Source organism: Delphinus delphis, chromosome 17 (genome assembly GCF_949987515.2).
Source record: "Delphinus delphis chromosome 17, mDelDel1.2, whole genome shotgun sequence".
NCBI classification, from domain to species: domain Eukaryota; kingdom Metazoa; phylum Chordata; class Mammalia; order Artiodactyla; family Delphinidae; genus Delphinus; species Delphinus delphis.
Window position 1 is genome coordinate 44,854,213 of NC_082699.1, and position 27,713 is coordinate 44,881,925.

The window sequence follows — 27,713 nt, forward strand, 5'->3', positions numbered from 1 at the left end:
GGGGTGGAATACTAAGGGGGGAAATACTAAATCATGGCAGTGTATGCTTTTTCTTTTTTGCAGCTCATCATTAAAATTCTCATGGTAGATTTTGAAGAATTACTTTCTATATCAACCTAAGTATAAATGAGTCCTCTAAATTTGTTGGCATTTTCTTCAAAAATCAGTGCTTTGGTGGCGAACACTGGTTAAGTATAAAGGATAAAAAAAAAAAAGACAACACAATGAAGCAAAGGCCATTTCTTCTGTTAAAATATGACTTGTCAGACTTGTATACACTGCTTGGGGGAATGTGAGTTGGTACCATATTTATGGAAGTTTTTAAAATGGACATTTAGAAATATATCCTAAAGAACAATAGAACATGTATTCAAAGACAGAGGATGTTGGCTGCTGTGTTCAGGGACTTTCAGCCAGGAACCGTACCAGGTGTTGGGAACACACAGAGTATGTATAAATTAGACTCAGCCCTGGGCCTCATGGTGTTTGCTGCCAACGTGATTTATAGCGGCAAATCCTGGAAACAACCTGACTTCCGATAATGGGAAATCGGTTGGCTAAATGATAACATAACTATAAAATGGAATACTCTGTGTCATTAAAAATGATATTAAAGGTCTATATTAATGAACCTGGCAAAGGACTCACAATATACTGTCTGTATTTTTTAGAATCTTTAAACAATAAGCCTTTATTAATTTTATGAAAAGAAAAATCAATGAAGGTATTCTCATTTTTAAAAAGGCCCCATTTTTAGTGCTTCACGGGTTTATAAATTACAGAAACAGCTCAATTCCAGTCTGTTTCTTTAACTACCTTCCAAGGGATTTCTCTTGGTGCAATATTTCATTCACCTTAGCTTGGTTGTCTTCTTTCTGGAGAGCCTCTAATTTCTGCCTCTGCACCTCTGTGGGTTTGGCCCATTCTTTTTCAATGTCCTGTATTGCCTTAAAACAATATAAGTTGTAAAATTAGCAAAATTAACAGAAATGAATTAATCTGACAAAAACATACTCGTGTATGAAAGGCTATAAAAACAGACCCAAGTGGACACATATAAGGATTTAGCATGTTATAAAGGTTACTTTTTAAATTAGTTGGATATGGGAAGCAATTTCTCAATGGTTTGGGGACAAGTGGTAGCACTTAGGAAAGAAAATAAAATTTGCTCTTTCCCCACACCACCCAATCCAATAAACACAGATAGGTTAAAGATTCGAATGTAAAAACCATAAAAGAACCAGAAGAAAATAAAAGGTATTTTTATCTGATCTTGTGCTAGGAAATACCTTTCTAAGATACAAAGATAAAATGTCATATAAATGAATGTATAATTACATAAAAATATAAAAACTTCTGTATCTAAAACCACCAAGAACAAAACTAAGAAGCAAATGGCAAACCAAGGGAAATGACTACATCATATGTGGCAAAGACTTGATCTTATTTATGTAAACCAACAGTAAAAATGTAAACATCCCTAATAGGAAAATGGACAAAGGATACGTATCAGCAATTAATAAAAAGGAATTCCAAATGACAAATATAGCTTGAACCTCACTAGTAGTCAAAGAATCTGTTTGCCTCTCAAATTGGCAAAGACAAAACATATATATAATATTCAGAGTTGGCAAGGGTTTGGAGAAACAGGAAGTTTCATATAGATCTGATGCAATTTAAACTGGTAAAATTTTATGGAGGTGACTTGGCATATAAATCTAAAACCACCTATAGGCATGACAAACATAGACGTGGGGAAAATGTACTGATAAGGCTATTACTACTATTGTTTGTAATACTGAAAATTTTCCAGCTATTAATAGTGGCAAACACATGTATAGTGCTTACTATGTGTCAGGCAATGTTCTAATTGCTCTAAAACAAAAGTCAATCCCACCCCCTTCCCCTCTGGTAACTACTAATTTGTTCTCGGTATCTATGCATGTGTTTTTGTTTGGTTTGGTTTGTTCATTTATTTTATCATATTATTTATTGATTATTTCATTTATATTTCAGTGAAATCATATGGCATTTGTCTTTCTCCATCTGACTTATTTCACTCAGCAAAATACTGAGTGAAATACAACATGTCCATCCATGTTGTCACAAATGGCAGGATTTCATCTTTTTCATGGCTGAGTAGTATTCCAGCCAAGGATTGCTCAGAGCCACCAGAAGATGGAAGAGGCAAGGAACAGAAACTTCTTCAGCACCCTGAGGGGGAGCATGGTCCTGCCAGCACCTTGATTTCAGGCTTCTGGCCTATGGAAATGTGATAGAATAAATTTCTATTATTTTAGTGCTCCTCCCCGCCCCCCCTGCATAAAGAAAAATGTCAACCCTTACAGCCACCCTATGAAATAGGTACTATTATGAAATGCCCAAAAATAGGTGATTGAGTTTAGGTACAACCAAATAATAGCTTATGCTGTCATTTAAAACTATATAGAATATTTAACAACATGAGGAAAGTCTGTGATGCATTGATACATGAAAAAATGTCAAGTTACAAAATAAGGGCATAGTAGTAGATCGTGATTTTTTTTTTTTTTTTTTCGGTACGGAGGCCTCTCACTGTTGTGGCCTCTCCCGTTGCGGAGCACAGGCTCCGGACACGCAGGCTCAGCGGCCATGGCTCACGGGCCCAGCCGCTCCGCGGCATGTGGGATCTTCCCGGACCGGGGCACGAACCCGTGTCCCCTGCATCAGCAGGCGGACTCTCAACCACTGCGCCACCAGGGAAGCCCAGATCCTGATTTTTATAAAACAAAAAATATATATAAAACAAAAGCCAAAAGACCTTGCATCCACACTTAGGGTCAAGAAAATGGATGTACATATGAGCGAAATGTAGTATATGAAATAAACACATCAAAAAAGTTGAGTTTATACGTATGATCGATTTAAGATTTGGGATGGTGTTTACTTTTGTTTTTGAGCTCTTCCATATTTGCATATTTTTATAAGATGAAAACAATCTTACAATTGAAAAACAATTAAAAATGAATATACTGTTAGGCCCTTTTTGCTCAGCTTTGGGTAACTGCCACCAGCTAGTGTTCCCAAACTCCACCTCCCTGATGGGCTGTTCAGTTCTGTTTCCTAATCTGCACTGATGATTTAAGCAGAACAACACTGGTCTTAAAGAGAGAAATCACCTGAAGACAACTTAAGCCCTCAGCAATTTCTTCTGTACTCTTCCCTTCTTTTCCTGGCACCCAGCCTCCCTTACCCCTTTATCCCGCCTGGCCCCAGGGCAGGCTCTGAGATCAGCTTTCCATCTCATCAGCTGCATACACTTAGCCTGTGCTATGCTGCCATCATGCTTTAATTTAGAGTTTTCCAGCGGTCCTCAGGCTGTTAACACCTCAAGGAAAGAGCCTGAGTCCTTTACCTCAGTGTATCTTGTCCAGTGTCTTACATACAGCAAAACTGCAAACAATTCTTTGCCAATTATCAGCACTTATTTATATCTTAGTCTGAATGTAAGTCTATGTGTTATGTCCCTCGTATCAATGAAGGACAGGTTATGCCTTATCTCCAACAGGAGAAAGAAAAGCTGAATAAATTTTTGACGTTGTTCTTTAGGTTGGAGGAAAGGAGATGGATTTAGGGAGAAGAAGAATAACTACTATTTGTTGAGAACCTGTTTTACATAAGTTTTCTCATTGACTTTTTCCAAACTGTTCTGTGGGTTAGGAACATTTATCCCCATTTTACAAATGGGTAAAATCAAGGTCCAGAGAGGTTATGACTTTCAAGACAACCCAGTAAGTAAGTGGCAAGGGTTGGATTAAAACCCAGATCTGACCACTCCATCAATCCCTCCTCCTATTGCCCAAGACACTGAATTCTGACCATGTAGGCTGCTACACACCCCAAGGCTTTCTCCTCATTGCCAACTATTCTCAAAACTGAACCTAGATACCACACCAGAATGGAACCAGCATGGGTATGAAGAAGAAAACACCTTTTTCTTTCCAGAATTCTACTTGATCTTAGAGCCCTGTAAGGACGATTAGAACAGGGCAACGATGTCAAAGAGAAACGTGGCTAAAAATACAAGGCAAATAGCAATCGTGGCGGTTAGTATGTAAGTACTAACCAAAGATACATCATTCATCATTAGAAGATCTGGGAGTCTCAAACACAGAGATTTACATGTCCTACAGGAGAGGTAACATAACTGTTTTTGTTTTATACCTTTGAAAACCTTTGCCCCTGATTATGACTTCAGAAGTCATCACTCAACTGTATTATCTACAGTACCTCACTCCAGGCGATGAGAGAGTCAAGTTTAGATAAATGTCTCTATTCAGTTATATGGTTCCCCGAAGACTGGCTGATGGAGACTCATGCGGAACCTAATTTTTAAAATTGCGTGAAATCACGTAAGTCAAGGTTTTCATGAGCTTCAATCACACATACGCTAGTGCCCTCTGCAGAGGCTTTTGTAGGGAGAAGTGGAGAGCGCAGGCCTTTTTAAACAAGGCATCAGCCACTTGGCTCTGGGTGTTTGAGGCTGAGCAGAGCAAGGCCAGGGATGTGGGAGCAGATTGGGCCCATACAAGGGCACTGAGCCATGGGGGTATTGGGAGGCTAGTGGTCAGCCCACACTCCCTGTATCATACCATGGGCCCTGATGCAGGGCTGGGCCTGCCTGCGGGAAGGGGCACCTTTTCCTAATGTGCACAAATTGTAAATGGGCCAGTGGTGGCCCTGCTGAATGTAGGCCCAGAATTGACTGAGCCTTCAGTATTTTTTAGAAAATCCAGAAACTTATACTTTTATACGCAATCTTCCATTTTGTTTAAAATGTCAAATTTTAAAAGAGAGGGGCTTTCCTGGTGGCGCAGTGGTTGAGAATCTGCCTGCCAATGCAGGGGACACGGGTTCGAGCCCTGCTCTCGGAGGATCCCACATGCTGCGGAGCAACTGGGCCTGTGAGCCACAACTACTGAGCCTGCGCGTCTGGAGCCTGTGCTCCGCAACAAGAGAGGCCAGGACAGTGAGAGGCCCGCGCACCGCGATGAAGAGTGGTCCCCGCTCGCCGCAACTAGAGAAAGCCCTCGCACAGAAACGAAGACCCAACACAGCCAAAAATTAATTAATTAATTAATTAAAAAAATTTTTTTTATAAAGAAGGAGGAAGGAAACACCTTGCGCGAGCCCACTTGGCTTGTGGGACATCACTGGACACGCTTGCTTTAAAAAATATTGAGAGTATTCCTTAATGGTTAATTATGATGGCACTGTTATTTATCAGAACTCCTCAGAAATTTTTCCGTTAACTTTTTATTTTTTTTTTTTGCGGTATGCGGGCTTCTCACTGCTGTGGCCTCTTCCGCTGCGGAGCACAGGCTCCGGACGCGCAGGCTCAGCGGCCATGGCTCACGGGCCCAGCCGCTCCGCGGCATGTGGGATCTTCCCAGACCGGGGCACGAACCCGTGTCTCCTGCATCGGCAGGCGGACTCTCAACCACTGCGCCACCAGGGAAGCCCTCCATTAACTTTTTAAAAGGATGATTGCTTCTCACTCACATATCCTAAGCACCCAGGACACAGTCTGTGCCCTTGGCCATTCAGTGTCTACCTAGGGAGATAACTATGTGAACCAGTATTCACAATACCAGGTGCAGGTACCATAATGGAGGGCAGAACAAAATACCATGGGGGTGGGGAGGGGGAAGGCAAGTAGGCTTCCCAAAGGAGGCAGCACTGTGGTTCCCTCCCTCCTGCTGGCCTGGGGCCCCCTTTCCATTTCTCAGTGGCTCTGCTCGAATTCAAGGAATGATAATGGCACAGGTTATTATGACATCAACTACAGTTTTTTGAAGATTTTGCCAGGCAAAGAGCTAAGGTTTGAATGTCAGTCTGTTAAAGCTGGAAGAAAACTTACTTAGAGACTATTAGTTCAGCCTCATCGCTTCACAGGGAGAAATTGTAGTTCCAGTTCTAGAAGGATGAAGTGACTGTACCAAGGTCACCCAGAGAGAGAGAGCCAGTGACAGGTCACCCAGAGAGAGAGAGAGCCAGTGACAGAGCAAGGGATAGAATGCGTTTTTGAAACTACAATTCAGTGTGCTTTCCATGAAGCCATCTTTCCCCCAGCTATGAGAGGAGGAGACACCATCGATATCTCTCTGGTTTACAACTCCTTAATGAAGACAGGTAAATATCGTATTATGATGCTAGCAGTTCTAATTCTCACTACTCTGTATCCCTGGAAACCATGCCACAGAAACAATATTAGAATTAGGTGATGCATTCTCAATGAAGGATGTGCTGGCAAATAAACCAGACACTAATAATGTATCATAATAACAGCAAGAATACAGTGGCGCAGAGCCTCAGTAAACATTTAAAATGGTAAATTATGTTCCAGCTCATGTAACAGGGGTGTAAGTACACTGAACATGGGTATACATGGATCAAAGTGGGATATGAAACGAGCTCAAAACTATATCCTAGCCATAAAAAATACCATAGTGAACATTAACTATTTCATAAGTGATATTTTGATTTGCCTTCTTAGAATTTAGAAGATTTTTGTGGAAATCATTTACTAGATGGTCTTGGTCTCTTAAAAAATCACCTAAGGAGAAATGTGTGTTAAGGTTGTGAGTCCTGTGACATTCTGGCTGCTGGGGTCTGCTGTGTCTGTTCAGTCACATACCCAGGTTCTCTGCCCTGTGCTGAAAAAGCCAGGGTCCCTGTGTGGAGTTGGTGGTCTAGTGGGGGAGATATATACACAAATCATGCTCTATTTTGTCAAGCTGACGATTACGTTGATTTTACAATACAATGGTCTTGTGTGACGCTAAGAAAAAACACTGCCAATTGAATTATAACACAGTGCCATGTGGCAGTCCTGTGCAGTGCATGAACTGCTCATGCCAGTCTCTCCCGGCTGGTAATTGCTTTCATTTCTTCTGAGGCATGTGGCAAATTCTCTCCCCTTCAGCAGCACTACTCAGCCTGTGCTAGGCAGTCCTTTTGCTTAATCTTGGTATAAAACGGATCAGTTTCCTCTCTCTGGGAAGAAAAAGCACCTGGTTGTTGCTTTGCAAGAAAATGTGAAACATGGAACTGCGGTCATTTCTTCAAAGATGAACATTTGCTTTTCCAGTATAAAAGGGAACACTGCCACCCACTCTTTGCCTCTCTGTGTAAGCAATAACTCCCATTCCATGCAGAATCATACCCTATGAAGTAAGTTTAAATGACAATTAGACTCAACACATATGTCAACAACACACCTAATCCAACTAAAGGGAAAACAGTATGAACAGCTATGTATCAGTTAGCTATTGCTGCATAACAAATGACTCCAAAATAAAGACTTGCTTAAAATAATCCAATTAAAGCAATGTAATTGCTTAAAACAAAACCAGAAGTCACCTAAGGAAGTAAGTGCTTTTCCTCTTCTATGCTCTTTCGTAAACCAAAGCATCAAAATCCAGCCTTTCACTTTTTTGCTACAACCAAAGTACTGCAGGAGGTTCTATCAATGTTTCCTTGTCCCCTTGCAAAGCTCATTAAAAGTAATGTCTGACCCGACACTTCTCCCCTCTCTTCAATTTTACCTCCTTAGTTTATGAAAAGCCACAGAGTACAGCAGCTTAGAACTGCACTACATAAAAGCCACCTGCAAATGTGTTAAATCCCTTTTCTAAATCCTCCACGTCTAAGCCTACTCAATCCTTTGTCAGCAAACGTTATTTTTTCTTTTTCTTAAAAATGCAGATGGTACCAACTGCCTGACAGAATTATTATGAAGCTTAAATGAAACAATGCATTTAAAACAGTTAGTACTATGAGGGGCCCCCCAGGAGGCTTAATGCTAAGGTCATGCTGGGAATAGTTCTAGTTTCTGGAGATACAGCAGTGAACAAAATAAATTCCCAATTTCATGGAGAAATCATTCTAGTAGGGACAGAGACAGTAAACAAAAATGTTATATATAGTGGAATGGTGGAAATGCTAAGGAGAAGATAAAGCAAGTACGTCAGCATGTGGGGTTTAGTCTGAGGGAATAGAAAACCGTGGGAGGGTTTAAACAGGCCAGGAGTTTGACCCACCATTCTGCTGCTTGAGAACAAACTGAGGGATAACCTCATGGAACACCTTAAAAGAAGTTTCTAAACCTCCCTCCCACAACTGGCAAACCAGGCCTGGGAAAGAATCAGGCCTCCGAAGATGCTGCCTCATGAGGGTGAAGAGTGGCGGGGAGCTGAGGAAGCAGGCAGGAGCTGAGATGGGGGTAACCAGTGGTGCAACACAGAAGCAGCCTCTGCTGAGCACGGCTGAGCAGAGCCTTCACCACATTAAGTCGGGCAAGGAAAGGAGGCCAAACTCTAAATTTACTTTTCTGGAGACTGAGGGGCAGGGGTAAGGCAGGACCGACTACATAATTTGCAGGGCCTAGTACGAAATGAAAATGCAGGGTCCCTTGTTAAAAAATTAAGAATTTCAAGATGTGACAGCAGAGCATTCAACAAGCCTGGGGCCGTCTGAGCACGGAGGGCAGGGGCAGTGCAGCCCCACAGGCCATTTGCCCATGAGGCTGGCCCCGGGGGCGGGTACGCTACTTGTTGGTTTAGGGAAAAAGAAGATTATGCTAAAGTGAGATTTAGGGACCATGCGTGACTTTAAATTAGCAGGGATATCCTTTCCCTTCTCATGTAAATTAGCCTAGGTGATGGAGTATCAGCTGCCGCTTCGGAGAGATTGTTAGAATGGGGTAGAATTCTTTTCCCTCTAAACTCTACTCCTTTAAGAATATTCATCTATTTATATTCCATTTATTCAGTTACTGTGGTTAAAATATACATAACATTTATCATTCTAACCATCTATAGCTATACAATTCAGTGGCACTAAAAACACTGACAATGTTGTGTAACCATCACCACTCTCTATACCTAAAACTTTTTCATCATCCCTAGCAAAAATTCTATACCCATTAAACAATAACACCTCCCCTTCTCCCAGCCCCGTGTAACCTCTATTCTACTTTCTGTTTATATGAATTTGCCTCTTCTAGGTATGGAGGTAGAATTCTGAACTGCCACACGGGTTCTGTAATGTTTTCAAACTCAAAAGGCCTATAGTATCTGGTGTTCTGATAGCTCTTGGTTCGCCTCACCTGCATGTAGATCAAATCTACAGCGGCTCTGCAGTCCATCAGCCTGGAGTCGAGGGATGGGTCCAGGTACCTGCATGATTCAGGAGCGTTCAGTTAATTCATGACACGGCTAATGGGCACACCTGGGAGTACATGCTCTCTGAAGTGGTGGTCCTCGACGCCCTAAACCAAGGCCCCCTCTTCTAGCAGAGCCACAACCCTCTGCTTGCCTAGTCTTCAACTGTCCTCCCATCTCTTCTGTTTCCTATCGTCCTCATATTGTAAGCTTACCGGGTGGGCTCTGAGAATAGAAATGCAAAAAAAAAAAAAAAATCTTGAAGGGAATGGTGCACATCACTGTTCGCACCCAGCTCCCCTCTTGGCCACCAAGTCTTCACGCCCTCTCCCCACCCGCAATTCCTGGCATAACGATCTGCCCTGTACCCACATCTATATCACTGCTCGGTGCCCAGGCCACGTCATCTCTTGCCTGAGCTGCTCCGGTGACCTCCTCACCAGACTTTCTGCCTTGGTTGTGTTCCCTCAGTCCCACACTCCACATTCTAACTGGAGTGGTCTTTCCCAAGTAACTTTTCAGACTCTCATAGTCCCAGGAGTTAGAGCATTTATCCTGGTTGCTCCCAAGACCCCAATGTCATTTCCAGTTACATCTCTGGCCTCTCTCCCCTCCCCCACACTCTACATTCCAACCCTGTTTTCTCTTCTCTCCCTCCACCCCGAAGACCACCCGCCTCAGCAGCCTGCTTCCCAGCCTTACCCGCCTCTCCCACAAGCTTCATCCTCATGTGCCCTCCTCTGGTCCCTCCTCCTCAAGTCTGTGTTAGCAAACCCCGCCCCCCCCCCCCCCCCCCCCGCCCCGTGCTTCCTCAGCACGCTGAGTTTATCCTGATTGCTGCTCTGATCAAGCTGATCTTGACACCACGTGTGAAGACCCCTTAGATCAGTGCTGGGTTCTATTCAGACTTGCCCCTCTGGACCTTGGCAAAGGGACTTGCAAATAGCAGGGCCTCATGTCTGTCTAACAACTCTAGAGTCGTCAGCATGAAGAGTGAAGTTACACGTACTGTGTGAGCCCAGTGGCATGCTAAGGACCGACAGAAACCACCAAGAGAGGGTGTGCCGGGGCTGGTCTATCACCAGTATGAAGGCACAGGTGAGCAGAATCAGGGCACTCAGCAGTGGAGGGGGCAGAGACAGTGGGATTGGCACAGACCAGGAAAAGGATGAAAATGTCGCTTGAAGATCAGCTTCATTCTAGGGGCTGGGGAGGAGAAGCTGAAGTATTCCTCCCTGTATTCCACTTAGCTATTTCACCCCTTCTCCCCAGGTGCCCTGTGTGGCAGAGAATAGCCACTGTTGCACCAGAGTTGGAGAACTCCCAGACCCACCCCAGACTGCAGCCCTGCGAGGCGGGGGCAGGTACCCTCTGGTCTGGAAGGAACTATAGCATCTTTGGAGAGATGCACCAGGGAATTCACAGACAGAGAAAAATCCCTAAAACTTGACTAGGTCTCACTGCGAGGCCTCTCCAGCTGGGAATCCCACAGCTAGTGTTAGTCAAGCGAGCCTCCCTGCTCCAACCCAATAAGACCTCACTCTGGACAGGGGGCCAGGCACCTGCGTGATCCTTTCTCCAGGCTCTCCCCTTCCAGTGACCTCATCCTCAGCTCTAACAGCTGAAGTGGGACCTCCTTTCCTCCCAGTCCCCAGGAGCAAAGGCAACCTGCCCGGATCTGAGATACAGGCTGGTGATGGGGTAGACATTTTGTCTTGCACTTATGATCCAGAAGTTATCTATCTAATGAAGACATAGGCAAAGCCCAATTTCCAATTCAAGCTTCGAGGTGAGGGACAGAATCCTCATCTCTTCTTTGATCTCAAGTTCTCTGGAGAGCCCATGGACAAAACAGTCTAAGACCCAGGGATTTGGGGGGTGGTGGTGGTTACTATTATCATCATAATTATCATCAATATAACAGTAATAAACATGACCAAAAGTTATTGAGCATATAGGATTACTTCATTTAACTCTCACTATAATCCTATGAGATAGACCCTATTATATTATTTCCCATTTTACAGATGAAGAAACTGAGGCTTAGAGAGCTTGAATAACTTGACTAAAGTTCAGCTAAACCCTGCGGTTCACATACTCAGATCCCAGGAACAACTATGCTTAGTCACCTGTTATTAGGGGCAGCTTCCAGAAGAATAACTACTCTCTAAACTCTCAGACAGAACTGCAAACTTTTCCCCTTCTCAGGGCTCCATGCCACAGGTTTTGACCATTTCTCAGAACACTTTTGAATAGCAGTATATGAACTTCTAGCCTTGCTGGGAATCTTCTTCCAAAATTCAAAGCCACAGCCTGGAGCTCTAGCAAGGCATCACAAGGTCAAGATATCTACTATTCCTCGATGTCAAAATGCCTTTCTTTAAAAACCTCTGTGTTCAGATTACAGATTAACTGGGCTGGGCAAAGAGTGAGCCAAAGAAGCAATCCAATACAGCCACAGTAATAAACATTGGGAATTACAGATTCATTCCCCCATTCCCCCATTGTTATTTTGTTTGTTCTTCAGAGGACCCCTTGTTTCTGACAGAAATAAAAGTATTTTATGCAAAGATACTGCAGATTTTTTTCCTAGATTGTGTCCTATCAACCGAGGAAAATATGTCTGGCTCTAGTAAATAAGCATGTATTGCTGGAATCCTTTAGGAATATAAACCAAATACGTAGAGTTCAAATTCACTGTGGGGGAATTCCCTGGGGGTCCAGTGTTTAGACTCTGCATTTTCACCGCCGAGGGGGGGTAGGTTCAATCCTTGGTCGGGGAACTAGGATCCCACAAGCTGTGCGGCATGGCAAAAAAAAAAAAAAAAAATTCACTGCAAATCAGCTGAGTCCACTCACTCTTTGCCTTCAGGGAATACCACAGTTCAACAGATAAATCAGACTTGCTTGTAATCATCAACAAAGTCCTTCAATTAAATACAGTCAGTCATCTATTCCAGAGCAAACACACGACCTATAATTCCTCACCATTACCTGCTCCAATCCCCAATCCCCCTACCCACAGCCTTACCTTCATGGCTGCCACCCTCATGATAATATCCCTCAAGCTTTTAACTTTAGACCAGTGAAAGTCATCCTCAACATCCTGTTCTTTAGGACAAATGTTCTGGTTCATTCGCTCCTTTCTCCTCTTCATTGCTTTCCTGGACCTTCCCCAAGCTCCTGAGCTCCCTGGAGCTGTCAGGCTGTGAGCTGGATGTGGGAGATTCTGACAAGCTCTGATCTGCAAAGCTAAGATATCCTGAGAAACCTTCTGTCACAGTAAAAGCTTACTCACCACTTCCTGAGTCCAACCTTGAAGTTTTCCACTTCAGAACTGCGAAGGCTAACATAAGGGAGTTCAAAGTCCACCAATTTTTTAATGACTAGAGAAAGGGAAAAGAGTCTTATTGGTTGAAACAGCACAGATAGTTTTCATACAGTGCAGTGCTTTAAAATGATAAAATAGAGCATTACTATTGGAAGAATAATTAATACTGTCTTATATTTATATGTAATTTTTAACTTTCTGAAGTTCATTTAAAAAATAAGTAGCATTTGATCCTCATAAAAGACCAATGGCTTGAGTAGGGGACATTTTCACTGTGATACAGATGAAGAAACTGGGATTCAGAGAGGTCCAGTGCCTTCACCAGCACAGCACAGCTCCTGGTGGCCAAGCTAACTTCCACCTCCAGATCACCTCCCCACAGATTCTGAGGACATATGTAAACTACTTGAAGACAGCTGATACCATCTCACAACAAAAAAAAGTTGTAATATCTAGAAATGCACTGTAGAGAAAAGCAAAAGCTATATGAAACAATGTCATTGGTCACTATCTCACTGCATGTATGTATTTTTAAAGAACCTAAGAACTTATTTATATCATCCACATTTCATAGCAAATATTCCTTAACAAGGAGATATTCCTTAACAAGGTCTGATGGGATCTGCTGATGCCCGGAGTCCAGCACTCCATCCACAAGGGGGTTGTGGCGTGACTGGAGAGCAGCCCCCAGCGTGCAGGGATAAAGGTGCACCGGACAGCAGCGCTGGGGCTCAGGAGGCACAAGAGGAAGTGTGGTTACTGGAGAGAACTGATGTCTTCTTCCTGACCACGCTGCCCCTCTGGAGCTGCTCAGCCCCAGCTCACCTTGAACAAAGGCACAGCCCGCATCCCCAAATGTCCGGTTCGGGGGCCGAGAGTCGTAGTAGAGACCACACACTGGGGCGTTCCCCTGGGGGGTGACTGGCCGCTCAGCTGCAACCCCGCACCTCCTGGCTGAGTGCCTGCCCACACCTGCCCACCCCATCTCAGGCTGCCTGCATTTCCTGCTCTCCTTACCAGACAGCTTGCCCTCTTTGTAAGACCGAATGAGAAATAGTCCAAAGTATCCCAGCAGCTCCTGACACAGTCCAATTTTGTGTGATACCACCTTTAACCGAAGATGAGAAAAAGGAGGGAAAAGTTAGGAGTGTCCGCCTGTAAATATCAATAAAAAGAGCTTTAAGGGGCCAGTGGAGAGTAAGAGAAATCTTTCCCGAATCTAAAAAAGGTATATACTCATTTTAGAAAATTTAGAAATTTAAAAAAATTACAGTGAAAAAAATAATAATCAGTCCCCCCAACAATAGACATGAACTGGCCCCAGCTGAGACTGGTTTGTCCCATCTGGGATAAGGACTCATCTCCCAGATTGGTTTGGGCTCTATTGTCCACTGGAGGGCAGTAGCCATTCTCCAGGATCATCAGCCCTTCTGTAATACCTGCCCCTGGGGCCCACACTCCAATTTACCTTCCCTGGGGGCTGGATTACCAGATATTGGGAAAAGGGATGTTCCCCACCATTGGCTGGCATATAAAAGTGTACAGGCTAACGTCCGCCTATGACACTCCAGGCCTGCTTCTCTCTGATGTCTGCTGTGATGCTCAAGTCTAATTCGTGTGGCTTTTGCTCAGTGAAACCTCAGATCCCGGGCACAGGCTGCCCTCATTTCATATTCCTCGTTGACCTTTACCTCAAACAGCTTTCATTTCAACACCAGTGTTTTCGTTTTTACCAACTGGTCATGAGGCTGTAATCTCTGAACATTTCACATCCATTCACCCTCCCTTAGTAGGAACACTCATGCTTCCACAGGCTCTTTCCCTCACCGCTCTGCCAGCCCACCCCCTCTTTAAGGCTGGGTTTCTGGGTGTTTTCTTTGCATGCCTAGTCTGAATTCGCTAGATCACCTCTGCAACCCTCTGCGCGGGGGTCCACCTGTATGGCTCTGTGCGTGAGCTGACCCTTTGACCATGGCTCCAAGTTCTCAAGGTGGCAGTTGTACGAGGCTGAAAGGGGAACTTTCTTGTCCGAGGTCTGTAAATTACCTTGGGAGACAGTCTGATTAGGTGGATGGTATGAGTAGGTGTTCTCAGTATAGCTCTGAAAATAAAGAAGAGCCTGGGAACTTTTCACAACTTTTCCTCAATGTTTATCCCCATTCTCCTTTCTACCTTACTCTCTTCCCCATGCCCTTGCGAAACAAAAACAAAAACAAAGCAAAGCAAAACCCTGAACCAAAACACAGGGCACCTCTGTGTGTGGGGCTGAGTGTGCCCCAGGGGTAACAGATTACAAAGTCATCTTCTCCTAGAGTAAATATGAACCCATGCCCACTCAAATTAGATTTCTCTCTTCTCTGACTCATTCAGTGAAAACAGCAAGCTTACATGCCAAGGAAGAGAGAGGAGTGGGAACGGAGACACTTTCTATAATTTATAAAGACATAAATACAGACACCTTTCGAGGACAAGAAAGCAGTACAAAAAGAGACACAATAGTATTTCCTTCTTAGCAAATGTCAATGATGCTTCAAAACACGAACACCACCGATACAACTACATTAGCACAAATGCACAGAAAGCAAAAAAGAGATTTTAGTCTGTTCCTGGTCCTTAAAGAGCCCATCAGGAAGGCTGGAGAAGCAAAGTGAGCATGGTGACAAGTATGCTTGAGAAGATACGGACAATAATTTTTAAATACAAAATGTACGTTACATTTTTATGTCAGCTAGAGCATTTCCCAGGCCCTGGAAGAGAATTCACATCTGTGCCTGGCCAAGTGCTCGCTTTACCTTATACAGAAACTCCTTTACTTCATTTTACCTCCAGTGCTAATGATGTCCATGCTATGGATTTGAATTTCTCACGAGCCAATGTGATGGAAGAGGGGAAGTACATTTTTCTGAGGTTAATGAACCTCATTCAACTTCTGCTATCAGTTACAAGGGGAACTGGACAAAACAAGTGGCACTGTGGAACCCTAGACTTACTGCCCTACTCAATACTTATTCAGCACTCCCTCTAACATCATACTAATAATGATAAGAACCATACTCGCCACTGCTGATGGATTGTGAGCTCTTGCTATAATTACTTAGACATCATTTCAAAAAATTAAAAAACTTACCCAAACTCACATGGAGCAGCTCTGTAATTTGAACCTGGGACTTGTCCTAACCCCAGCAGATAGGAGACCCCCTACTCCCACCAGCAGCCAACTTCAGCTACAGTTATGTCTAGTTTGGCCGGCGAGCCCAGTGTGTGTAAAACATGTCAATAATGGTGTCCTTGGGCAGGGCAGCTGCTCTCCGGTTCTCTGTAGGCCCAACCATTTCCAAATGAGCTTATATCCTACAGCTGCACCTCTGACTTACCTGCCTGGCCACAGAGTACCTGAGTTTGTTGTCCCTACTCTCACTATTACTGTCTCCTCTTTCTATTATGTGTCTATCTCCCACTTTGTAAGTCCAGGGAGGGCAATTTAGGGAACTGCGTTTTGGGGTCTCTTGGTATAAATCCACTCAAGTGTTAAGCATCAAGGGCCCTTGATAATTTCTAGAAAGATCATTCTAGAAATCAGTACAGCTTAGCAAGACTGGAAGCAGGGAGATTAGTTTGGGAGCGGCTAGGGGCGTGGGGATGAAGAGGAGAGAGACTTGGGATGTAGTGTCAGTCGGATTTGGGAGGTGAAGGAGGAGGACCCAGGGTAACTTCTCAACGGATGGCCTCAGCAACCAGGTGGCTGCTGATAGTGGGCAACCAGGTCACAATCCTGGAGCCAAGAAAAGGGTGTATGTAGTGACTTTAGTAGGAAGAAAAGTGCAAAATAATCACTCTCGAGCAGAGCAAGATCTAGAGAAGGAGTATTTCCTAATCTGGGGACTCAACCAGGAGGGCGTAGGTGGGCTCAGATCTCCAGGCTGGGAAGGGGAGCCATAATGCAGGAGGAAGGTCCCACAGTGTCAGGTAGAGGCGGGATCAAGAGCTGGGAGCCCAGCAGGGAGTACTTCCGGTCATCGGCTCAGAAGGCGGCAGACACCAGGACCCTAGCACGAGAAATTTCCCTCCTTGGAAAGGTCCTAGAAACTTTCCGACTTCCTCCTGTTTATAACTTCTTATTCTCCCTTGAATGTTTCTCTGGAGGATTAGAATTTGTGAAAGAAATTCAACCTAAATGGAACTGGAGGATATAAGATGGAAAGCCCCACAAGTGTGCCTCAGGAAGACAAGACTTAAGGACTGAGAGGCTGATTTCCCGTAAATGCCTAATTCACAGAAAACAGATAATATTGCAATTTTCTTAAATGATAGAGAGTTAGTCCAGGGTTGCCTCATATCAGCCTTGGGAAATTTTGCTCCTGGTTTCCAGAGACCCAAACAAGATATGACCCAGGTCAGGTTGGTCTCACAAAATAAGTGGAATTCAGCTTTGTTTGTGTGACCGGACCGGTTTTGTCTGCTGGGGGAATTTTCAAATCTGGTCTCCATTTGTTTTGATTTTAGTAGACTCTAACTGAACTCTCCCTTCTTTACATTCCCAGCCCATAAATAAAGCCTCCCCCAACCTCAGCGGACACGCCGGCAGCCTTTCCAGCTTTCGCGTCCCCAGCTGCAATTCCTCTGCTATTCCTGAACACGCTCATCTTCTTGACAATTTTGAGCTGCCTCATTTTACCTTTTTATTTAAGTTGACAAACTAAAACCCTCCAAAGGCAAGGGACCTGGGAGCTGGCCCTACAGCAGTGTGTGGGTGAGAGAAGACGGAGTCCTCTCTGAAGCCCAGCTCGAGGAAGGAAAGGCCTCAGGGACAGAGCTGGTAATGGCTGCATCTGGAGAAGGAAGGATGCTTTCTGGGTCTCGTCCTCTGAGTCCTCAGAGAACTGACCAGAACTCGGTTCTGGTCCTGTGGACCCAGGATTAGAAGTGCTGGGCATTGGTTTCAGGGGTTTTCCCCTGTGAGGGAGGAGGGACCACTCTTTCTGGCTTTGACAACCCCACTGTCACTGTCTGCCAGAAGTTGTCACCAGCCCACCTGGGTAGTCTCATCTGGGCTCCACCCTCCTTCCTGCTCCTGAGTAGGGATATCCCGTAATAAAGCACTTGGCATATGTGCAGGACACATCCCTGGCTGAGTTCCAGAGAACCAACAACAGCCTTAGCAAGGACCTGGAAAGTTGATGCCCACAGAGGGGGAAAAAAACCCAAAGAGACCCTGGGGATCGGCTGTAGCTGAGATTCCTCCATCAGTCTGTCAGCAGAAGCCAGCATCTCTACAGATAAGTCATCCAGAGTAAAATGATAGGCAGGAAGCTTCTGGAAGGTAACCATATCCTAGTCCCTGCCTTCAAACAGAATGATTCCTAAATTCAGTTCTGGGGCTGGAATTTGGATAGAATTTACCTCTAGGACTCTTTCGGCAGTATCTGATGTTAGAATTTCGACTTTAATGCTCCTTCCATCGGGCAGAAATATATCCAGAGACGCTTTCTCGGTAGTGATGCTAAATGTGTCCTATAAAAGCAAAAGGAAGCACAATGAGCTTTGGCGCCCTTCCACGGGGCACATCGACGCAGGAGACAGTCATCTTCCTCTCGGTGGGCCCTTGGGGCATACAGTATCCAAAGCAAATGCAAGCCAAGTGCAGAGATTTGGGGGACTGGTTTTGGGGATGTGGTGGGGGTGAGGAGAGGGTGGAGAGGAGCTCAGGCAAAGCAATGACATGCAGCTTGAATAATTTCCCAATAAACAAGGCATCTGCCTTAGGGAAAAAGCTTTTGAGAAAACCATCCACGTAACTCTTGGCCATCCCAGATTTTAACTCTCATATTGAATATTGCCAGGCGTCCCTAAAAGTTTGTAATATGCGCTAATTTATGGTTCTGCTGCAGCAAAACTCTGAAGCTGCTAACTTTGAGGCCTGTGTGGGGATCAGGTCTCTATCTGGTGAATGGGCACCCAGCTAAGGGGCCAACACCCCAGCTCAGCACAGCCCTGCCTGCACTCTCGCATTCTGGCCTTCTGTGAGGGGATGCGTGTGTGCCAGAGGGGACTGCGAATCCGGGGACCTGTGAACCTCTCGGATAGAGCATTCTAGGATGTCAGAGACATGCTACAGACAGGGGAAGCCCGTCCGAGTTCAGGAAAGCACGAGGCTGAGGTCGGCACTCAGTTTCCTTAGAGAGAGTGACCCTGACGGGGAGGCAGGGCCAGTGGCTGCCCACACGGGCCTCCAGGGCAGCTGCATCTGGGGGTGGCTGTTCTCAGTGCCTCTGATGGGACCCTGTCAGTCTACAGAGCTGCTTGTCTCTGGGAGGCTGATCCCGGTCACAGCGTTCTCATCTCAGGTTCCACGATGGACTAAACCCTGACGCAGCCACCGCATGCAATGCGTTCCCTTCTCTCCTAGGCATTTAGAACGGCACTAGTGATGTGTCATCCTTGGGAGAAATGAGAAAAGAGCCATTCAGATCATTTTCTGTGTTCTGAGCCTGCTATATAAACCAGAATATTAGTAATTAGCAACACAGTGTGTGGGGATGGGGGCGGGGGGGATGGGGGGAGAGGCAGTATCTCTTTTTAGTGACCAGAAAATTTATATCCAGGTCACCTCCTTCCTGGTATCGGTTTGGGGGAGGGAAGGTCCTGATGACTGATCAGAAGATTATTGGGAGATCACGGGGTTGGGGCTCAGGTCAGCTGACCGGGTGAGACCCCTTTCCCCTCAACAGGCAGCACCTCGCCCTCCTTAGTCCTCCTGACCACCCCCTGCCATTCACAGACACAGAGGATTAGGCACCAGGCTTTGTAGGGAACCGGGAAATCCAACAACCCAATCGCACTGCCCAAGTACCTCAAAAGGTCCATCATGTTAGTAACAGGCTTATTTTTTCCTAATTTTGTTATCCAAGGGCAAGCTTTGACTTTACATCTTAACCACGCCTGCCCTGAACCCACTTACTTACAGTCACTAAATGTCTATGATTCTGAACCTAAGTGCTTTAGAAGAGAAATGCTGCTGCTTCCCAAATTCAAAGGGTTCGTCCACAAAAGCAGCAGTTTGTGAAGGTGTTATATCCACATATACAGGCAACTTGTAGAGATAGCATCTCATTTATGAGTAAATATACTATCTATGTATTTATTACATACAAATATATTGTTAGATCACGATACTGATAATTGGGCTCTGTGCTAACTGCTTCACATATATTGAGGGTAGCGCATGTAATTCTCATAACAATTCCATGAGGGATATACACTCATTAAGCCCCCTTTTTCAGATGAAGTACAAGGCTACGAAGGTTAAATTACTCCTCCAGGACACACTGCTAGTTGGTGGCAGAGGCAGGATTCAAGGCCAGCTCCTCGTGACTCCACAGCCTGGGCTCAACTAGGTTGGACTCATCTCCTGGCTGGTCCAGCATTGCCTTGGAGTGAATGTTTGTGTCCCTCCTCCCCCATTCAGGTTCGTGCCCTAACCTCCAATGTGATGGTGTTTGCAGATGGAGCCTTTGGGAAGTGATTAGGGTTAAGTGTCCCTCATGATGGGATTAGTTTCCTTGTAGGAAGAGACACCACAGAGCTTGCTCTCTCTGCACACACGCACAAAGAAGAAATTTATTTCTCACAGTTTTAGGAATTTCTGTTCTTTAAGATTCCCAGTTATGGCAGCCCGAGCAGACTAACGTATCATAACACTCAGAGTGCCGCCTCCACTCTCAAAAGTGTCCGAGTTTGGATAAGTTATGTGGCTGCCATGTTACCACCGTAGTACCAGCATAAGGGACCATGTTATGCTGCCCCTCCACGTACAGTAAGTGTCTGTCTGCCTGAGTCAATCTGCCACTTATCGATCACTGTGTTGGTCACTTTTCAAACAGTCCTGTGGCTTCTCCCTGTCAGTACTAGCCTCCAAATCAGCAGATGCTAAACCAACCACCTGCCAGGTTTTCCCTTCAAGCATCCAGTGCCGGGACAACCCACCTCCTGGGATCCTGTGAAAATCACTCCAAGCCCTCCCAGAGCATGTCAGGGGCACTGGTTTCCCACCTCCATAGCACAGGCCCTGAGCTCCCTACACAGCTCTCCCATACTTTCTTCACTTTTACCTTCCTGGGGGAATTCTGGCAGATTTCCCCACTTCCCCTGCAGTTATGATAACTGCTAACAGTAGGGCTCCCAAGACCCCATATCTAGCAGAGTAGTCAAGGGTCAGGGGTTTCCCCAGAGCAACTGTTGCAAATAGTCCCTTTCTAGGTATACCTTTGCCCAGGTCTTAGGTTCTTAAAGGTATCTGGCCTCACAAACACTTCTTACCTCTGAGGAAAAACACTCTTGAAATGAACGGAAAGATGTCATTGCCTTTGGATATGATTTAAGGAAAAGTTACCATTAATTTGTTACTTCAGTGCAACTCCCAACTCAAACTATATTGCAGACCAATAGGTATCTAAATTATATAAACAGTTAAAATAATAGAAACGCATATCCATATTAAATTCTTCTGCAAAAGAAAAGTGAGGAAGCAGATTGCATTGGTAGAGTGGGTCAGATTATAGATGGCCCTGAAATCAGACTCTTGAGGATTTTATTTAAAAAGGCAAAAGGGGGCTTCCCTGGTGGCGCAGTGGTTGAGGGTCCGCCTGCCGATGCAGGGGACGCGGGTTTGTGCCCCGGTCCAGGAAGATCCCACATGCCGCGGAGCGGCTGGGCCCGATAGCCATGGCTGCTGAGCCTGCGCGTCCGGAGCCTGTGCTCCGCAATGGGAGAGGCCACTAGAGTGAGAAGCCCGCGTACCGCAAAAAAAAAAAAAAAAAAAAGGGCCATGGTGGTTCTGGATCAGGCACATGGAAGGATGTAAATGGAGTTATGGAAAGATGTGTCTGGCACTGTGGTGAAAATGAACTAGAGGAGGGACTGGAGGATGTGGGAGACTTGAGAGAAGTTGGAGACAGTCATCCGTGTGCGAGGTACCGAGGAACAGGGCTAGACCGTGTGCTTAAGAAACTCATGATCCACAGAGCAGACTGCTTGCTTCCAAGCCTAACTCCACACTCACTGCATGTGACCCTGTGTAAACCTTGACAGGTGACTTCCCTTCTGTGTACTCCATTCCTTCAGCTCGAAAAGTAAGGATGGGAAGAGTGGGATGCCATTCATTGCAAACACTCAAATGACAGCTTTATTGTTTCATTATTGTTAGCAGTAGGAATGATGAGGTCGTTATGTACCTTTGATTTGACTTAGTGGCAACAGATAAGAAATAAAAGAGTCAAGAAAAGATTCAGGGGTGGGACTTCCCTGGTGGTCCAGTGGTTAAGACTCTGTGCTCCCAGTGCAGGGGGCCCGGGTTAGATCCCTGGTCAGGGAACTAGATCCCACATGCCACAACTAAAGATCCCATGTGCCGCAACTAAAGATCCTGTGTGCCACAACTAAAGATCCTGCACGCTTCAACTAAGACCCGTGCAGCCAAATAAATAAATTTTTTAAAAAGAAAAGGAAAGAGGGCTTCCCTGGTGGCACAGTGGTTGAGAGTCCGCCTGCCGATGCAGGGGACACGGGTTCGTGCCCCGGTCCGGGAAGATCCCACATGCCGCGGAGCGGCTGGGCCTGTGAGCCATGGCCGCTGAGCCTGCGCATCCGGAGCCTGTGCTCCGTAATGGGAGAGGCCACAACAGTGAGAGGCCCGCGTACCGCAAAAAAATAAAAAAAAATAAACATTTTTAGAACAATATGGTAAACAGGAGAAATAAACCATTGAAAAACCTTTGTACTATGAAATAAAAACAAGTGAACAACAGATAAAACATTTGGAGTGGTGATCAAAGAGGAATGTGGTTCTATTTGTGATACTTGAATTTTACTTGTACATATATAATTTATAAAATGTAAAAGCCATACAAAAACGCAATTAGAGGAAAAAAACCAAAGTGGTGTGTTCGGATTGCAGGAAAACAAAACTTAACTCATCTTGATCTAGGGCAGATCAGGAATTAAAACACACAATTCACAGTAGTAAACGGAATGCATTTATTTTTAAGAAACCTCGAAATCCTCCAATACCATGGGCTGCCTTAACACATTTTGAAACATGTGCTAATTCTTTTCAAATCGAATGTAATACCCTGAGAAATTGTTTAATTTATCGAAGAAGCTCCATCAGTGTGCGTTATTGATATTCTGCTCTGAGGCAGAAGAATGTCTGGTAGCCACGGTGCTTATCCTGAGCTTTATTATCCAAGAAAATCCATATTTGGACTCGCCAACCTCTAAATTTCTATCATACTTAATAATCGGTCCTAATCATTTCACTCCAAGGGACACGGAAAACATTCTTAAGAGGAAATGGGGAAACAGTCATTTCCTAGAGCCCCCAGAGCTATGGTGGGCAACACTTCCCAGATACATAAATTGCCCCTAACTTCCCAAGTATACAAAAGCCATTCCAAATACCTTCTTAGTCTCCTTTTTCTCAAACATGCTGTCCACACTTTAGATTAAGAACCAGGAACATAAAAAGTCTTTAGTCTAAAGACTTTGGTTTTGCCTTTTCAAAAGTCCCTTCATCTCAGAGGCAATTGCAGGGCAAAAGCACAGAGCATGGTAAGTCGGGGGCGGGGGCGGGTGGTGGAGGCTAGACACACACAACAAGGGGTACCTGGCAGGGGGCGGGGCTGGGGGGCTGCCACCACTCTAGAACTATCTCATGACGTCAGTGGATCCAGGCTCGCTGGGCTTCCACTTATGAAGATGTGGGTCCTTGGACAAATTACTTAACCTGAAAAAGAGACACTAACAGCACCGTCCTCAACAAGTTGTGAGGGATAAATGAGGTACCACACAGAAAGCACTGGGTCTGGCCCAGACTGAATGCCCTGTAGAGGCAACCCCCTCTGATGACTGCAGCTTGCCTTTGGCCATCCTTGATAGAGGCTCCTCGGAAGGCTCCTACGCGGTCACATGTATTCACGTTTCTCACACAGTGTGTCCTTGCCCAGAGACAGGAAGATCTGCTTGTACTTGCTGAGCCCTGGAGAGCCACGCCCGTGAGCGTGTGATTATTTGGCGATAACCACTGGGAAACTGCAGGCCAGGCACTTATCAAAGGCAGTGAAAATATTTAGGTGGGGTCTGTATAATATTGAGGTGGGGAAACTTCCCAATCCCTGCTCCTTGGGCTACTTGAATGGTCTGGCAGACCCACACCTCGCCATCTTTGAAGAAGTTCAAAATGGTCCCAAGCCTGGACAACTGGGTTTTCAGAGGGGCTGTCTCTGGTGAAAATTGGGTCTGGTCAGGGAGAAGGGAAGCAGAGGTACAAAGATGCAGCGGGCAGGACTCAAGCCACATAGAAGCTGTGTTAAAGCAGTTCATCAGGAAGCACTAGGCAGGTCTGGGAGCACAACTCTGGGCCCAGTTGACACCACCTGGTGTCTGGGGAGAGATGTGCTGGCCCGCCATCTTTGCCGGAAGCAATCTCTCAGCAGGCTGGGAAGAGGAAAAAGGGCTGGCGTTGGTAATAGCAGGAGGACCACATAAGTGTTATAACATTGGCCAGATTACATTTAAGTGCCTTAAGAGCACTGGCTCACTTAATCCTCCCAACAGCACTAAGAGAGGAGCCATTCTCCCCATTTTAGAGAAGGGGAGACTGACATACAAAGAGACTAAGTAAACACAAATCCAAAGTAGGGCAGCCAAAATTTAAACCTTGGCCATCTCACTTTGAGCCTGCACTCTAACCACTAAGCCAGTTCTGAGGCTGATTAGTCAGCAGGATGGTTGAAGATGTGATCTTGATAAGAGAAACTGTGGTTTGGGTTTCACTGCAGACATGCCGCTCTGGCCTGGGGCAAAGTGTTAGTGAGAAAGTCCTCAGAGATGGAGAGGCAAGATCCAGAAGTACGGCAGACAGGTTCTACCAGCTCAGCTCCAGCAACTTCCAACACCGTGGGCCAGCTGGCTTACTGAATGCACCCCTTTCAAAGTTGATGGATCACCTGGGAGAACGAGAGGCAAAAATCCCGCAAGAAAGGAGGAAAGAAACATGACCAACTAAGGGTGAAAAATATATCCCCCTCAAAAGTGAGGCCACCAAGGAGATGAAAACAATGGCTGTGTTAATCAAAATAAGGCTTCTCTGAACTCAGACCTCAAAGAACAGATCAAGGTCTCCAAAAAGAGGTAAGCGAATAGACGTGAAAGGAAGCTGGCCAAGTTCACGGAAGCAACAGGAGCGAAAAATAAAGCCATTGCAAAAGTGAAAATCTCATCAGAAGAAGCAGGAAGAGACGCTGCAAAATGCAGCGGGGGCAAAAGGTTTCTGTGCAGTTATACAGATAAAAAAATACTGAGAGCACTAAAATCAAATAAAACAGATGTAGAGAACAAATGTATGGACACCAAGTGGGGAAAGGTGGGGTGGGATGGATTGGGAGATGGGGATTGACATATATACGCTAATATGTATAAAATAGATAACTAATGAGAAACTGCTGTATAGCACAGGGAACTCTACTTCAATTCGCTGCACAGTAGAAACTAACACAACATTGTAAAACAACTATATCCCAATTAAAAAGAAAGAAAGAAAGAAAGGAGGAAAGAAAAACACATTAAAAAAAAAAAACTCCTTTAAATTATCAGGAAAAAAAGACACTCAAAACAAAGCTCCAAAACACTGCCATCCTCTGAATGATTTTTAGAAAGCATTGAAGGTAAAAACCATAATGCACACAAAGATGACAGAACCACGGCTGACTGTACCTCCATGCATTCGCATAGAAAGTTTGCAAGATGTAAACTTTGAAAAACAAGGTTCAGAAAGTGGGTAGAGTGTGTGCTTGTCTGCAAAGCAAAAAAGGATATGCATACATAGGAATGCTTGCATGTGCATGGAAATGCGTGGAAGGGACATACATTAAACTGTAAACAACAGTTGTCTCTGAGGGGGGGCCCTGGAGACCCATGGTGGAAGCGAGGTTACTTTCATCATAGACCCTTTTGTGCTGTTGGAATGTTACCACTAGCACTGCCTCAAAAACAACCTTTTCAAAGAAAAGTATATACATATATATATACACACACATACCATTAAGTGTATGTGAAAGTACGAGCAATTATACAATGGGAGGGGAGACTCTAGGGGCATTTCTCAGTTGACTGGACCAGTAAGTTTGTCAACACACTTGAACAACTGAGTAAATGCAAATTTGCTCCCAGTTTTTACACGTCTGATCAAGGTATCATTCCTCCCTGACCTAAGGAGCCAGTTCAGTAATATCACGTCATTGTGCAATTTCAATCCTTTTGAAGCTCTTCCATTCAGTCAAGAATGTACACGCAGGGCTTCCCTGGTGGCGCAGTGGTTAAGAATCCACCTGCCAATGCAGGGGACATGGGTTCGAGCCCTGGTTCGGGAAGATCCCACGTGCTGCAGAGCAATTAAGCCCGTGCACCACAACTACTGAGCCTGCGCTCTAGAGCCCACGAGCCACAGCTACTGAAGCCCGCGTGCCACAACTACTGAGCCCGCACGCCTAGAGCCCATGCTCCGCAACAAGAGAAGCCACCGTAATGGGAAGCCTGTGCACCACAGCGAAGAGTAGCCCCCGCTCGCCGCAACTAGAGAAAGCCCACGCGCAGCAACGAAGACCCAACGCAGCCAAAAATTAATTAATTAATTAAATCTACATATTAAAAAAAAAGAATGTACATGCAGGCATAAAAATGTTCTTATGTGTACCACCTGAATGGGTGCCGTGCTAAACAAATGTACTTGGCCAAGTTCCAGCCTCTAGGGGACAAGAGAACAGTTGTTCTTTAGACCAACAAAGGAAAGGGAGGTGCTGTCTGTCATTCTGTTGAGACTGAATTTTCTCCATGATCCGTTTACGATAAAGTCAGGAGCAGAGAATATACAAGTGATAGCTGGCATGGCTATTACTACTGTCCTGAGGTCTTCACTGTGGCACACTTGGAAGTCCCAGCTACAAAAGTAGGGTCCCACAATTGTCATGGGTGCACTTAATGGTAAAAGGTTCTCTCCTGCATGGCCAGTTTTGAGATGCACAATGCTTAAGCTACAGGAAAAAAGGTATCTGCTTAAATAAAGTGGGCAAAAGGTCAAGTGACACACTTAATTTTCCATCTAGAATCTCAACTTCCAAAGCAACAAAATAGGAACCATTTTCCTGTTACTCCAAACGAATGTATTTTATCTGAATCCAGGCTCTGTAGGGCTGATGACCAGAAAAGCACACACGGAGACATATTCTGCAGTGAAATAATGACCTTAGTCAAGAAAAGCAAGCTTACCAGCTGCACCAGTTTCAAAAAATCAACGAAGACATCACTTCTCAACATGTTTGGGTCCATGGTTACTGAAAAACAGGGACAGCGAGCCAGGTTACCACTGGGCTGGGTTGACTGCTCTGTTAAACTGCTCTGTCCTCCAGGAAGCCCTCCAGGCCTTGCCAGTGCACCGCTGCCTCCTTGAAGGCGATGGAGCCTGTGACTTCTCAAATTCAAGAAAATCTACAAAGCCCGCCTCCTCCAGGCAGCCTCGCAGGCAGCATGAACCCATCACACCAATCCGGCTGACTGTTTCCAGGAATCCTACTTTATTCATGCATACCCCTGGCCCAATATCTATCTAGCTGCCCCTACTAGAAGGATGATGGGGTTAATACGAGGTAGCAATAAGATCTAAAAACTTGGACCTAGACTCCCACTTTAGCAGGATGCTTGGTAATTTGAAAATTTTAAATCAACCAAGAAACACTGATTAAGAGGACCTCTTTTCACGATGGGAGCTCTCAAGAGGTTACCAAAAAAAAAGCAATTATAAGGCTGTCAGATATTTAAAATTTCATTCTTCTATACTTATAAGAGCAATTTGCCCCTTAGTTTTAAAGCTCCAGATACCAATACCCAGCGCTGTGGCCCGAGCAGATGGGCCAAGGCTCTCCCCTGAGGACCTCACACTCACACGTGAAGTGCTTCTCAGTGGCTTCCTCACTTCTTATCTTCCTCCCCACAAGTCCTCTCCTGGACCCTGCACTTGAGCTAAACTTATCCAATTTTTAAATCTGTATTAAATGTCTTTCTTTTTGGTGCTGTTTTACTGATTTTGTCAAACAACTTCTACCAGCATTCAAAACTAGCACTGACTGAGG

At 45.1% G+C, this 27,713-nt stretch overlaps 1 protein-coding gene across 1 annotated transcript in view; it reads right to left on the reverse strand.

Annotated features, from left to right (window-relative positions):
- The window catches only part of SNX31 (sorting nexin 31), a 62,608-nt gene that overhangs the window by 18,631 nt on the left and 16,264 nt on the right, over positions 1 to 27,713 (reverse strand). Inside the window, exons 4-9 of the mRNA XM_060035222.1 lie at positions 26,854 to 26,918; positions 17,935 to 18,045; positions 13,552 to 13,642; positions 12,502 to 12,589; positions 9,149 to 9,218; positions 855 to 947 (exon numbers count right to left, since the gene is read on the reverse strand). Of these exons, the coding sequence (XP_059891205.1) occupies positions 855 to 947; positions 9,149 to 9,218; positions 12,502 to 12,589; positions 13,552 to 13,642; positions 17,935 to 18,045; positions 26,854 to 26,918 (518 nt within the window). The remainder of the gene's footprint in view (positions 1 to 854; positions 948 to 9,148; positions 9,219 to 12,501; positions 12,590 to 13,551; positions 13,643 to 17,934; positions 18,046 to 26,853; positions 26,919 to 27,713) is intronic.